This window comes from Acomys russatus, chromosome X (genome assembly GCF_903995435.1).
Source record: "Acomys russatus chromosome X, mAcoRus1.1, whole genome shotgun sequence".
Taxonomy (NCBI): domain Eukaryota; kingdom Metazoa; phylum Chordata; class Mammalia; order Rodentia; family Muridae; genus Acomys; species Acomys russatus.
This window is the reverse complement of record NC_067169.1, coordinates 45723601-45739081: the sequence shown is the minus strand read 5'-3', so window position 1 is coordinate 45739081 and position 15481 is coordinate 45723601. Positions and strand designations below refer to the sequence as shown.

At 41.2% G+C, this 15481-nt stretch overlaps 3 protein-coding genes across 5 annotated transcripts in view; 1 reads left to right on the top strand and 2 right to left on the bottom strand.

Moving 5' to 3' along the window:
* Window positions 1–5457, bottom strand: part of Apoo (apolipoprotein O) — a 50278-nt gene extending 44821 nt beyond the window's left edge. Inside the window, exons 1-2 of one of the 2 annotated variants that reach the window (XM_051142445.1) lie at window positions 5308–5323; window positions 3595–3673 (exon numbers count right to left, since the gene is read on the bottom strand). Coding sequence is in view for 1 of the 2 variants with exons in the window: in XM_051142444.1 (XP_050998401.1) it covers window positions 5308–5316 (9 nt within the window). In the remaining variant the exon portion in view is untranslated. Of the gene's footprint in view, window positions 1–3594; window positions 3674–5307 lie in introns of both variants that reach the window. The other variant, XM_051142444.1, reaches the window with a different exon arrangement.
* Klhl15 (kelch like family member 15) overlaps window positions 1–15481 on the bottom strand; it is a 932444-nt gene that overhangs the window by 807922 nt on the left and 109041 nt on the right. The gene's annotated exons all lie outside the window — the stretch shown is intronic.
* CXHXorf58 (chromosome X CXorf58 homolog) overlaps window positions 7761–15481 on the top strand; it is a 29079-nt gene continuing 21358 nt past the window's right edge. Inside the window, exons 1-4 of the mRNA XM_051142442.1 lie at window positions 7761–7875; window positions 11781–11878; window positions 14354–14448; window positions 14806–14917. Coding sequence (XP_050998399.1) covers window positions 7761–7875; window positions 11781–11878; window positions 14354–14448; window positions 14806–14917 — 420 coding nt within the window. The remainder of the gene's footprint in view (window positions 7876–11780; window positions 11879–14353; window positions 14449–14805; window positions 14918–15481) is intronic.

Genomic DNA, 15481 nt, shown 5'->3' with positions numbered 1-15481 from the left:
CCATTAAAATACAATTTAATGTTTAGTTAGAGGCTTTTAGTAAATTGAAAACTCTTTGACCTTTGTTCTAAACTCTTGCTTCTCCAAGTCTTAGTGTACAGGGAACACAAGCTTCAAAAGCCACATTAAGAAACTGGTACTAGGGGCTGGAGAGATGGCTGACAGGTTAAGAGCACTGAATGGTCCTGTGGAGGTCCTAAGTTCAATTCCCAGCAACCACAAAGTGGCTCACAACCATCTGATGCCCTCTTCTGGCCTGTAGATGTAATGCAGGCAGAGCACTGTACACATAATAAATAAATCTTTTAAAAAAAAAAAAGAAAAGAAACTGGTACTACTTGGGGGCTGGAGAGATGGCTCAGAGGTTAAGAGCACTGCCTGCTCTACCAGAGGTCCTGAGTTCAATTCCCAGCAACCACATGGTGGCTCACATCTATACTGGGATCTGGTGCCCTCTTCTGGCATGCAGGTGTACATGCAGGCAGAGCACTCACATTAAATAAATGAATCTTTAAAAAGAAACTGGCACTACTGAAGTTTCCTAACAAAACTAACATAAACTAGGGGAAAACCTTACCAAAATTTCTAAAATATATCTTTTCTAAGATTTATTTTTATTACTGCAGATAAGAAGAATGTTAGTCTCTCTTGAGGTAACAGGGAGTTGTTCAAGATCTTAACATTGAACTCAATTCTCCTCCACTGACATTTTTTTGAGATAGGGTCTCTCTACCTAGCTCTGGCTATCCTGGAACTCACCATGCAGACCAAGATGGCCTCTAACTCACAGAGTTCTGCCTGCCTCCTCAGTGCTGAGATAAGAGGTGTGCCCCACCATGCCGGCTCCTACACTGCCTTTGTGTGAGAATTTTCTTCACTGTTAAGAAAACCCTTTCAACCTTGCCTGGTTAACATCCAAGGTCAGAGCAAACGTGTTCTTTATGAAGTCTGATGCCCTCTGCTGGAGTTCTATGTGTTCTATGTTTGTTCTCAGAGTTGTGTGACTGTTCACAAACTGGATGCCAAGATTCCTCCTTTCGAGGTTCTGATGCCATTGGTGTTGAGTCCACACTGGTCATGGAAACTTCCATAAGCTTCCCATATGACTAAAGCATGTAGTCTAGGGTGAGACCCATCCCGTTATAATATACTCACTACATCTGTGCCAATAACCACATGTAAGATTTAAATCAAAGTTTTATAGTTACATAGAAGTATTGGAAACCTAGAGATCACCGGATTCCGCCTAACAGATAAATCATGGAGGCTGGGGAGATGAGTTAGCAGTAAATGGTGCTTGCTGCCCTTCTCCAGGACCCAAGCTCAGTTCCTGATTCCTAGCACCTACGTCAAGCAGCTCACAACCACCTCCAGCTCCCGCTCTAAGGGATCCAGAGCCCTCCTCTGGCCTCCCAGGATACCAGCACACATACACGGCATTCACTTTCCAATTCATATAAGTGAAAAAATTAAATTGTTTTTAAACTAAAACTGAATGAAGTGCCCTCCAGTTATATCTTAAATAACCATAATGCATAGCTAGATTGGGGGATTCTCTTCCAGATACGAACTGAGTCATTTCACTTATACTACATAGAACATTAACTATGCCCAGGCCATAGCCAGACAGTGATGAAATCTGTGAAATGAATGAAATCTAGTAATGCACATGGGCACTAGATGTATTCAATATTCAAACTTCCTGATACAGCACAAAACAAAACTGCTTCCAACAACAGAATCCAAATTCTGGCACACTTTTCAAATGTGATTTGTGTTTTAAATCCACTAATGCTACCTAGTGCCCTGAGCATAAGAAGCCAAATCAAAACAATGGCCACAGGGCTAGAGAAGTGGCTCAGTGGTTAAGGGTTCATATTATTCTTACAGAGGATCCCAGTTTGATTCCCAGCACTCACATCTGGCAGCTCACAAATAGCTGCAACTCCTCTAGCTTAGGGGAGCCAACACTTCTCTGACCCCCTTGGGCACATACATAAACACACATAAATAAAAAAGACAAATTTAGGGGCTGAAGAGATGGCTTAGAGGTTAAGAGCACTGGCTGTTCTTCCAGTTCTCAGCACCCACATGGCAGCTCACAACTGTCTGTAGCTCCAGCTAAAAATAAAAATAAACAAATAAAATATAAATTTAAAAAGAAATCATGGTTACAGTTTAAACATTAAATGCCCTGAACAAGCTCCACACACTGTACTTCCCTACCAACACCTATACTCTCAATTCTTGTACCTTCCAGTCCTAGTCTCCTGAAGGCGCCAATTCCCAAAACCAGACTAGTCCTGTCATTTGTTCTGTCCCCTCTAAGCAATGACTTGTGGTAATGAAAGTATCAGCATAGCCCTTGAAAAGCCTTTTTACTCTTGGTTGATGCCTCTTCCAAATCCTACCCATTCATAAAACACAGGATACATGCACTAAAGATCTTACTAAATAAAACCTTAACTGTTCAAAGTGTGATGACCAGCAGCATCAATGACACTGAGATGCTCAAAAGAAAAAAAAAGGAGAAGCTGAGGTCCCATCCCAAACTAGTTTTGAACAAAAGTCACATGTACATTAAAGTTTGATGAGCTATGGTTCTCAACTGCTAATACCTGCTATCACTCTTACTATCCTGAAATAAAATTCTTCATTCACTGACACACATGATTTTATTTATATATAATATATATGCTTACTTTTCTATATAACATAATACTAGAAGGCACTCTGTATACTACAAGAGAAGAAAGGCAAACACCAACCCAGACACAAGCCCTGTGATCTACAATGGTGACCTGCCTGCAGGATATGCTGGTGCAATAGTGGCACAAAAGTTGTGGGAGTAACCAACAACTATTTAATTAGAACTAAGGCCCACACTATCGGATGGAACCCTTGCCTGACACTGCCTGGGTGCCCAAGAACCTGAGACTTAAGACCCATGGACCTAGGGGAAAACCAAATACTACTGCTCTGCTAAAGAATGTAGCTATAAAATGACTCCTAATGATATTCTGCTATATTCATATATCAGTCTTTCGTTCAACCAGCATCAGAGAAGCTTCCTCCTGCAGCAGATGGGAACAAATACAGTGATCCACACCTGGACAATACACAGAAAGTGACAGACCTTGGAACACTCAGTCCTAAATAGGCTATCTCCATCAAATCTGTCCCCTTCGGGCTCAGAGAACTCTGTAGAAAAGGAGGAGGAAAGGTTATAAGAGCCAAAGGGGATTGTAGACAATAAGGAAACAAGCCCTTCTAAATAAAGCATGGCAGACACATTAATAAACTCACAGAGACTGGGGCATCATGCACAGGACCTGCATGGGTCTACACCAGATAGGGGCCCAGTGCTGACAGAGTGGATGCAGGTTCCATTACCAGCCCCCACATGTTATCTGACAACCATTTGTAACTCCAGTTCCAGGGGATCATAGTCCTCTTCTGGCCTCTGTGTACAGCAGGCAAGTATGTAGTATACAGACATACATATAGGGAAAATACACATAAAATAAAAAATAAAACAAATGCTCAACACAACTAAAGACACAAAGAATAACCCCTGGAATTTCCAAAACTTACCACCCAAAGAAGTGGTACCCGTCAGTTGAGAACCACTGTTCTATAATATCACATCTTTTTCCTTCCCTTTTTCTCCCTCCTATAAAAATATAAAATAAAATAAACAACTTATCTGTGTCATGAATCTTTGCTAATCTTTCATTTCCAGAAATAAACTTACATTATAAGGATCATGAAAGATTTTCAAAGTGCCCAAGTCAATGAACACTTGCACAAACTTATCTGAATGCACCCAACATGAGCATCGTTGGTTGCAGATCGAATTTCCATTACACTTCCTCCTTCCTAAAGAACCCTAGTGTGTTCATGAAACCATTCTTTTTCCATATGTTTCATCAAAGTGGTTTTGTTTAGCCTAAGCTAACCAGAGACCAACATTCCCCTGATAACTGCTACTGGGCTAGGAACAGAGACAACAGACCCAGGTTGGTCCAATCAGACCTGAAGAGAAAAATATAATCCAAGTGTGGGAGTTTTATGCATTCCTCTTCCCCTACTGAATGAGAAAGTATTGTTACTGCCGGGCATCTTGAAACCATAGGAAAAACCAACAATACCATAGCAAACCCAGAAGAGCCAGGTGTTTGATGAGCCTGATGAGCCAACAAATCAAGGAATTCATTGTCCATCCTTCCTCTGGGTTTAGTGACATAATTTTCAATAGTTAACAATTAGGTTTTACTACCCTAATTTCACCATCAGGAAAAAAAAAAACCAGGCAGTTAAGTGGGCTTAAGTGACATGCCCATCATATAGCTAGAAAATGGCACTACCACAGCACTGGACGGCAGAAACTATCATCTCCTTTTCCAGGCCACAAACACTACAGATGCAGGAAACTTTTACGAGGGTAGCACAATACTGATATTTCATTAGCACTATTCTGTGAATATTGTGTTCATAGAGACTTGGTTTTGTAGATTTCTGGCTTCCTGTGATTATTTAAGACAGAATCTTCGTATAGCCCTGTTGTCCTGGAAATCGCTATGTAAACCAAGCTGTCCTCGAACTCCGAGATCCACCTGCCTCTGCCTCTTGAGTTCTGGGATTAAAAGCGTACACAGCCTGTGACTTTTTTAATGACAAAATATAATTGACTTTTAGGAAAGAATAATCCTATGGTAAAATACAGACTTTTTTTTAAAGTCTTCATTGTAAACGTCCATCTTACGGAGGATAGTTCAAAAAACTGTAAGGAAGGGGAGAAGAGTCGACTTCCCCATACTGATTTTCAGTAGGTAGTAAAGCTCTAGCCCCCTGGACAGGTAAGATGTTCCCAAACTAGCCTCCCTGACATCCTCCAAAGCTGACCCTCCCCCACCCACAGGCCAGGTTCTGAAACCTGATCCTGCCAGGCAACCAAAGCCTTGAACGCAGAAAAGCCGGACCTAGCCTCATCCTACCCAAGACCTCAAAAGAGCATTAGCCGAGGGAGTGGGCAATATGGAGGTGTTTTAACATTTCAAAGTGTTTCATTCGCGAGAGAACTCAAAGGACCGATCCCACCCATCTAGGGTTTCAAGCCTCAGCCTCACAGGTGCCTGTACCAGGCGGTGAATGAACCGCCGAGCCAGGATTTAGTTAGCCCAGAGGTGGTCAAAGCCTCGGGATGAACCGCGTCTGGTCCCCAAAGAGACACCAAGGAAGCGAGAGAAGGACTCCTGGCGTCCGAGAGGACATGATGACAGCTATGACCCGGCTCCTCGTTCTCACCTTGAACATGTCGCTGGCAGCCGCGGCTCCGGTAGGGTCACCCCTCCCTTGGCCCTGCCCACTACAGAAAGGGACCTACGGAAGCCCAGTTAGATCATGATTCCCTTGATCGCGAGCAGAGCGGACTGCGGTGCACGAGATACTGCAGCTGCCAACTCAACTTGCCAAAAGTTCAAGCTGACCACCACTAGGTGGCGCGTTGCGTCGCGTAGCAACAGAGAAGCGCGGACGCGCGGGAACCTGAGGAACCCAAACCCCGCCTTCCAATTGGTCCTGCCTCCTCGCCGAGTTGTTGCTAGGCGGCAAAAGGCAGCTGCTCTGCGTGGGCGGCACGCCGTAAGGAGGAGGGCGGTTCTTTGGCGCCTTGCCGCGCTGAGAAGGAGCTCTCGCCTCCACCGCTGGGCGCCTGGCTGCGCTGGACCGGAATCCTGTGAGCTGAGGCGGCCGGGCGGTGGCGCCCGACAGACCTGGGAAGGTTGCACCAGCCTCGTAGTGAGTAGCGGCGGATCGTCCGTGGGACTTCGACTTACTTCATAAAAGGTTTTTTCCTTAAAGAATTTACGTGTGCTGAACGTTCGTTAAGTTTTACGTTTAAACTAAATGTACCACGTTATTTAATCGCGAAAAAGTGACCTTTTTTTCTTTTTAAGGTACTAACTTGTAAGTCTGAGAATCAAATATTTGTCCCATTTAATACTTGTAGAAGTAAAATGGTAGTATTTAGCTATTCGCAAGAGAAACAGCATTAACGCTGGTTTAAACGCATAATTTTATTTCTTCTACCCAAGTCGGTGGGCGTGATTCTCATGGCCGAGTGTCCAAGGCTGCGTAAACTCTAAAGCTAGGATCCAATTCCAGGTAGTCCGCCTTTGAAATCTCTGCGCTAGCCTCAGTGAACTCTAGCCCGTCCCATAAAGACGGTGCATTTCGCATTTGGTTCTGTTTTTCTGCACTAACTCAACAGGCAATGAAAGCCCCGTGGGCATCCTGGAGATTTGTTGAGTGAAAGGTCACTGTCCTCTTACCGAAAGACTCCTAGGAGCACACCTGTCCTTTTTTTTTTTTTTTTTTTTTTTTTTTTGCTGCAAGGAAAAAGAAAAAGCGCTCTGGGGCAAAGCATTTCACTAAGAAGCTTTTGCCTTAGTGTTTGAGCTTTGACTTGGTGACTTGTGGTCAAAGTTTAAGGTTTTTTTAAAAGTGGGACTTTGGGGCGTTAGCAAGTTTCAGGGAGAAGAAAACTCTAAGGCTCAGCGAGGACTAGACCAAATCCAAATGTTAAGGCGGCTTTTTTCCATCTCAACAGAACCGTGTGTTCCAAACCATCCCCATCTCCAATCCCCAAGGAGAAATACTGAATAGACTGTGACGCCTCTGCATCAGTAAGGTAACATCTTAAAAGTATGAAGCATAGTGATACATTACAGCCGGAGCTCTTAATGCAAGGGGTATGCGAACTAGGAAAAGCGGGAAATGACAACTTCACCTTCACTAAACTCTAGCTGAACTTTAGCATTTCTTTCAGGTACAGTGTAGGCAACAAGCCTCAGGATTAGCAGTGCTGGTGAGTGTCACCAATAGAAAGCAGAGATATTTTCATAGCATTTACAGTCAAGGCAGCTAACTAAAAATATCACTTATGCTCATTACTACAAAAGTACAATAGTTATTAGATTTTGATTTTATGCATAAAGAAGACACGAATTATTGCAGTTTCCTTTTAAAAGGTATTTTGAAGATATGACAATGAATTTGCGAGCCACATCGAAACTGGAATATACTTCAAACAGTAAAAAAGTTGCAGGTAGAATCAAATAATTTCATACATGACTGCTCACATCCACAAAGGGGCACTGAACCACAAAGAGGATCAGTAATTTGCTGAAAGTCTCATAAGTTTATAATAAAAACTGGACAAAAACTTCTTCAGAAAAATGTGTACAAACCCTCCACTCCGTTTCCACAGTCAGCAAAGGAGTTTTTGGCTGAGAATGACTGTCCCTGAATTATTGCTCCAAAAAGTTTACCTCAAGAGCCAGGTGTTGTGGCGAACATCTGTAATCCCGATACATGGGACATTGGGACAGGAGGATCAGTTTAAGGTTAATGTCTGCTGCATAATGAATTTGAGGCTGGCCTCAGCTACATAAGACCCTGTATCACAAAAAGAAAAGTTTAGTTGTAGGGTGAAGAGGAGGTAAAAATAGGAGAAAGGGAGGCCACATAGGAGGTTACAGATAGATCCACTGTCTTTCCAACATACCACAGGGTATTTTACTATGGAAAAAAATACCAACTGGAAACAATACTAAACGCACAATGTTCTCTTTTTAAAGGGATTCTGAAATTGAAACAGCAAGCGTATGACATATGAGTCTAGACCAAATGTAATAATGTGGGGATTATAACCTTAAAACTTAATGTATGTGTGTTCAGATTACTTCTTTGTAGGGAAAATGAAAAAGTCCTCAAATACAACAGGTACTGGTGCTCCAAAATCAGATAGTCAGCTCTCAGAAAAAATCCACAAGACACATTCGGCACGTGCTACAAAGATAAAGGCAAGAAAAGAGTAAGAAGCGATCTTTTTGCCTTTTGTCTTTTTTCCATGAGTAGACAAATTAAGAACTTACCCATCTTTTTTATTTGTTTGTTTGTTTGTTGTTTGTTTTAGTGTGTATATGTGGTTTTTTTTGTTTTGCTTTGCTTTGCTTTACTTTGAAGACAGGGTTTCTCTGTGTAGCCCTGGCTGTCCTGGAACTCCTTCTATAAACCAGACTGACTGCAAACTCACAGCAATCCACCTGCCTCTGCGTCCTGAGTGCCAGGACTAAAGGTGTGCACCACCACACTGGCTAAACTTACCCAAGTTTACTCAGATAACGTTAAACATATCTTAATGTGTAAATTAAAATGTTGATTTTTTTAAAAAATCACGTTTGACTTACATATTATACATTTAGAATTTTGTAATTTACAAAGCATGTTAACACATCTTCCTGACAATACTACAACCTTTTAAAGCAATTTTCTTATTACATGTTAGAAGTGAGAAAGGACTGCAGGAATGGCTTGGTGATTAAGAGCCACTTCCTGAGGACCCAAGTTCTGTTCCCACCACCCATATTAGGTGGCTCATAGTCCCCTGTAATTCCAGCTCTACAGAATCAAACCCCTCTGGCCTCTGTAAGAACCTGCACTCATACACACACCCCCATATGCTGACATACACATAATTAAAACACCTTTACATCTCTTTAAAAGTGAAGGAAAAGCAGCTAAGAAGAAGTTAAGCATCTTGCCAAAAGTTAAATCAGATAATGACGTCAATTAGAATTCAAAAGGTTTATTTCTGTAGTTTAGGGTATTTGGGGGGGCTTGTTGTCTTTTTGTTTTGTTTTTGAGACAGAGGGTCTCATTTTGTGTTCCAAACTGACTTGGAACTCACAGTTTAGGCTGCCTCTGTTCTCAGGTGCTGGGATTAAAGGCACTCACCACCATGCCCCCCCCCCGCCGCCTTCTTCCCGGTTTTCTGAGACAGGGTTTCTCTGTGTAGCCCTGGCTGTCCTGTACTCTCTCTGTAGACCAGGCTGGCCTCAAACTCACAGTGATCCACCTGCCTCTGCCTCCCGAGTGCTGGGGATTAAAGTCTTGCGCCACCACGCCTGGCCCTTTTCTATTTTTTAATGTATATATTTGTGTATGCATGTGACAACTCCGCGTGCCTGCCATCTTCAGGAATGGCATTCAACTCCTGTGAGACGAGTTTGCCAGTTAGGTTAGACTAACCAGTATGCTCCGGGCATCCTCCTGTCCCCACCTCCTCAGCACTGAGATTACAAGCACATGCCACCATGCAAGCATTTTTATATAGGCTCTAGGGATCAAACTCAGGTCCTTGTGCTTGTGTGACAAGCTCCTAACTGGGTTATTACCCTCTTTCCTTCTCTAGCCATTTCTTCTCTACATTCTGTATTTTTCCAGGCAGTGATGACATCTTTGCATACAGTCCCTGAAGAGGGAGAGCCCTGGAGGAGAGCCCTGTGAAATCAGTTGGTGCTGGGATATTATCTAAAGTAAAGTATTTCTTTAACCTGCCTGGAATGAACCTGGCTTGAGCAAAGATGAAAAGGGGAAATTCTTCTTCTAGATCATAGTCACAGCCCCTAGGAAAAAAAGGAGGTCTCTTGTGATTTCACCTATTCTACATTGCATTTTCATTGCACTTGAATCAGTTGGGTGGAACCTTCAGTAGCTACACAGTCCCCTTTCTTCCACCCTTTCAACCCCCTAACACTAGATAAAAGTAAGAAAAAAAAAGAATAGAGATGAAAAGAAAGAGATCCCTGAATAAAGTCAGGAGTCCCAAAGGAGGTGATGTTATCTTTAGACAACTTTCTGCTGATTAGGAGTGCCTTAGAGCAAGTTTGATCTTTGTTGTCAGGATATCTTTTTTTTTTTTTTTTTCTTGTTTATTCTTTGTGCACGGCTACTTAACAAACTGCAACCAATAAAAACCAGTAACCCACACAACTCTCAGGGCCCTAGCATTTATAAACCCTCTGAAAAGTTCCCAGAATTGCAAATGACACACAATTTCAGACACTATCTGCAGCTGGCAAAATCCTGCCCCTACCAGAGCACAAAACAAATCACAGCTCCTGTGAAGGAGCCCCACACCCCCACACATGGGATTAAAACAAAACATATTCTTAATATTCCCGTGTCTTTTTAAAGAAACGAACATCCCAAAATTCTCATTACAGTTAGGCAGTACTTTTAGGAACTACCTGTAATCCCAGCACTAAGGAACCTGAGGCAGGAAGAATCTGAGGTCAGCCTGGGCTACATACCAAGTTCCACAGTTCCCTGTCTAAAAAAAATTTTTAAACCTGAGTATAAAAGAATTATTGCATTGCTATGGTGTATGTGCATGATCTTCCTCAATAGCTCTCTAGCTGCGTGGGAGGGTATGTACATTTGTGCACAGGTACACTCAGCTGACATACACATACAGATGGAAGTCAGAGGCAGATACCTAATGTCTTCCTCTATGGCTCTCTGCTTTATTTTTTGAGACAGGGTCTCTCACTGAATCTGGAGTGGACGCTTTGAACTAGACTACTTAACAGTTGCTTTACTTGCCAGAAAGCAACTGAAATCCTCCTGTCTGCACCCACCCCACCTAGTGCTGTGGTTACTAAAGGGGACCACAGCCCCCAGCTTTTACATGGGTGCTCATACTTGCGCAGCAATCTCTTTCCTAACTGAGCCATTTCCCCAGCCCTTTCACCTTATTTTTTGAGAGAGGATTTCTCACTGGCCTGGAATTCACTAACAAGGCTAGGCTGACTTGTCATGGAGCCTCAGGGACCCGCCTGCCTCCACTTCCCTAGTGCTGGGATTACATGTGTTCTCGAATCTTTTTATATGGGTTCAGGCTATTGAACACAGGTTCTAATTCTTCACCCACGGAGCTATTTCAACAGCTGCCTGAATGTTTTTAGAAGGCAAACTTTTCTTCTCATACCTTCTATTTATTAACATTCTCTCTTTCTCCCTCCCTTCCCCTTCTAACCTCCTTTCTCCCTTACCTCTCTTTTTTCCTCTCCTCACTCCCAGCCCCCCTAGTAGTAGTAGGAATTAAACCCCAGGATCTCTGACTAAGGATATTCTTACTTAGTAGAGTTGTTACCTAATATATGCCCAAAGTCTTTGGTTCAATTTCCATCACCACATAAAACCAGACATGACATAATCCCAGCAGGGCTAAGAAGTTAGAGGCAGGAGGATCAGAAGTTTCAAGTCATCCTCGGCCACATATCCAGCTCTTCAATCCAGGCCTGGTTACCTGAGACACTGTTTCAGAGATAACGCATGGAGGGAGTATGACACAGACCAGGACTGTCCCCTTAGGCCAAACTCACTGTGTAGTCAGGATGCTCTGGAGCTCCTGATCCTCCTGCCTCCATCTGCTAAGTGCTGGGATTGTAAGAAAGTGCCACCATGCCTGGCTTTATATATGGGGCTTGATAAAGTTTTAGGTGTTTAATTTTTTTTAATCTCAAGGGAATTACTAATTATTCCATAGCCTCATTCTGATTAGAGCCTACAAGGGAATCATTCCACTTACTCCATCCTAATGTTCCTCATTAGTTCAGTCTTAGTAATGGGAAAATGTAAGATGCAAAAATTGAAAGCCTGGCGTGGTAGCGCACGCCTGTAATCCCAGCACTTGGGAGGCAGAGGCAGGCGAATCACTGTGAATTGAAGGCCATCCTGGTCTACAAAGTGAGTCCAGAACAGCCAATAGAACACAGGGAAAAAAAAACCCTGTCTTGAAAAACTAAAAAAAAAAAAATTTTTTTTAAATAAAAACAAAATAAACATTTTAAAAATTGGAAGTTGTCTAAGATTTCAGGAAAATGAAAAGCACTTCATAAATAACCAACCAACCTCTCTTTTTCCTCCTATAATTAATAGAGACATTTCAGCAACAAAAATACAGAAAGCCTGGTTCATTTATGTGGATAAAACATTGTTTAAACTCCTAAAACATGCAGTTTGTGCAGCGGTATGTATTTTTCCCTCTGATAGATGTTATTCCATGGCTAGTTAAAAGACCTGACAGTTAAAGATAGAACCAACAACCCTCTTTGACTTAGATATAATAATATTTATCTCTCTGACTTAGATATAATAATTATTTAAAGTTCTTAAAATTGCTTCTTTTGTTAATATTAAATGGATTATTTTTGGTCCTTTATATTTTATTTTTATATATTTTTTTAAAATTTTATGTATATGGATGTTTTGCCTTTGTGTGTATCTGCACACCATGACATGCAATGCCTGTGGAAACCACAAGAGGGCAATGGATTCCCCTGGGAATCATACCTGGGTCCTCTGAAGGATCAGCAACTGTTGAGTCATCGCTCCAGCCCTCTGGGTGTTACTATTTTTCTGAAATGAACGCACTGTTGTGTTTCAGTTTTTGAATTTGTGTCCTTATTTGAAGATAGGAGACAGCGATCTTACAACAGCAAAGAATCTCTGGATTAAGAACTGGAGGCATAGGGCTGGAGAGATGGCTCAGAGGTTAAGAGCACCGTCTGCTCTTCCTAAGGTCCTGAGTTCAGTTCCCAGCAACCACATGGTAGCTCACGACCATCTGTAATGAGGTCCAGTGCCTTCCTGTGCTAGGCAGATGCACATGCGGGCAGAATACTGCATAGATAATAAATAAATCTTTTTTTAAAAAGAAGTGAAGGTGTATCCCAGTGGTAGAATGTGTATTCAACAGGGCCTGGGTTTAATCCTTAACAACACACACACACACACACACACACACATTCACACACACACACACAGCCTGAATTTTAAAATACAGTTTTCTTTTTCTACTCAGCAGATGTAGTTCATTTTTTAAGAATTTATTTATTATGTACATGGGTGTGCCTGGGTGAGTTTCTGTGCACCGTGTGTGTACAAGAGCTTGCAGAAGCCAGAAGAAAGCATAAAATCCCCAGAAACTGAAATCACAAGCAATTGTGAGCCGCCATGTGGGTGCTGGGAACCAAACCAAGGTCTCTGTCAAAGCAGTACATGCTCTTAACCGCTGCACCTCCCTCAGCCCAGCATTTCCATTATCTCAGCCTTGGTTCATAAATGCAAGTAAATGTCTCTGTCTTCATGTCTGAAGCTTACAATATTTTTGTTTTGTTTTGTTTTTTTGAGACAGGGTTTCTCTGTGTAATGGCCCTGGCTGTCCTGGACTTGCTTTGTAGACCAGGCTGGCCTCAATTTCACAGTGATCCGCCTACCTCTGCCTCCCAAGTGCTGGAATTAAAGGTGTGCGCCACCACTGCCCAGCTAAAGCTTGCAATATTAACACGATTCTGCAACAGAATAACAACCAAGATAGCTTGTTAGTAAAAAGGGCAAGTCAGAACAGTATAAAGAATATAATCCTATTTGAATATCAACAATAAACAGATGCCTATCCTCCTGCACTGCCCACCCCCCAAAAAATCTCTCTGGAAACTATTCTGCTATCAGAAATGTCACATTGCAGGAATTTTAGCAGCCCTGAAAAATAAAGTCTAAGCATATGTATACTTCTTCACTGTCTTACCCTCAGGCCTACTTGTATTCTCATATAAAAACTCACTTTTAATTATCATGTTATTGCTTTCCTTATAATTTTAGGCTATTAGTAAATAAATGAAGTTAGTCATTTTTGCATCTTTATTCCAATGCTTCAAATTAATACTTCATATTAATAATATTTTATCTTATTAAAATCTCACAATTGTACATTTTATGGAATTGTCACAGGCATAAAATAGTATAGAGTCATTAAGGAAGAGAATGGAAGTTTTAGAGTCAAACAGATCTAAGTTTGAGACCTAACTTCCTCACTTATAAAAAGAGAGTGATAATATTCTAATTGTGTTGTTAGGATTAAATGAAGTTTTATACATATACATGTATATGATATCACCATATTACACGGTAAATAAAAGGTGCTTGAAAGCTAGTTGCAGAGTTTCAGGACAGCCAAAGCTACACTGAGAAGCCCTGTCTTGAAAATAAAAAGTTAGTTGCTTAATACCATAATTATCCCCATATTGCCATAATACATTGAACATTAAACACTTGTTAAGTTTCTTATACGGTTCAGGTACTGTTTTAAATGCTAGGGACATAATAAAGAAGAAAGATGCTGACTGTGCCTTTATGGTACTTATAATATAGTTGGAGACACAGATAAGCTTATAGATAAATGCAATAGATTGTGGGAAGGTATTCTCATAGGGAAAGAACAATGCCTGTGATCTCAAAAGGGATGAACACTCAAATTTGTAGACCCATTAAGTTAAAATAACTGACTCCAGGCTTCATAGATGACAAACACAAAGAATAGAAACCCACTTCTTCTTCGGAACTCTGAAACAAGTTCATTTCACTATGCTTCCATTCCTCTAGTCAGTAAGTGACATCTGAGCAGGGCACCACTTTCTGTTCACAGTGCCATCATTTATTTCAGGAATATTGTGTGGCACATGAACTACTGAAGAAAGTAAGCCCCATAGAGGCTGCACTTGTGAAAGATCCTAGCATGAAGTGTAAAGTCAGATTCAGGTAATATATCTCTGCTAATGTATTTCACAGGGGAAATAATAGAAATGATTTTTTAATCCTGATTGTTTCTCAGGATAAAATTAAAAAGTAAATGTTTCCCTATTTACACTTGTTATGTTAAAAGGCTAACACATGACTCTAGCTATAGGATACCATGAGGTCTCACCCCCATTGTGTCCATAAGTATGAGAATAGTTGTGACTTTCACCTGTGGATCCATTTCTTTGCTAGATCTTTATATGTTCTTTTTATGCTCTGTATTTGAAAAATTGTATGAGCTGTGTTAAGTACATGAGGAAGAAACATTGGGGCCCCAGAGTTGATGCTGCACCACTAATTTTTTAATCTTTATTTCAGATTTGGTGGCGACACATTTCCACCTTTCATCGTGTTTAAAATTTTTTTTAAAAATGATGGCCATGGTCACAAGTATTTCAGCGGGAAAGGTTTACTAAAGCCGTCAAGTAAGGTGATGTTTCATGATGTATGTTTTTATACTAATATTGCTTCTTAACATCTAGGTGATATCTAAATTGCATTCCAAGTACACAGACTACATTATTTTGCCTTCAATCAGCCCATCAAACAGGTAACTTTTTTCTAAGCACCATGTTTCAACGTGTCTCCACTAAAATAAATTTAAAATTTATTACTTATATGAGGCTCTAGAAAAATATCTATCACTTTTCTTTGCGTTAAAAATTTTAAATTTTATGTTAGGTGCAATTTTATTTGTTTTAGTGGAATTTTGTTTTTCCTTTCATTTTGTAGTGTACCTAGAAAATATGTGCTCGGCTTTGGTACTGAAAATATACTTTTAAGTTGAGTATGTTGGCACAATTTTGTAATCCCCATACTGTGGCAGGATGCTTCATAGCTCAAAGCCAGCCTAAGCTGCATAGTAGAACCATTTCTGAAAGAAAGAAGAGCCTGGGGAAGAGAACGTTCAAAATAGTATTTTGGGGTTTGTTTCTTGTTTTGTGTGTGTGTGTGTGTGTGTGTGTTTTGGGGGGGAGGTTTGACAGGAGTTCTC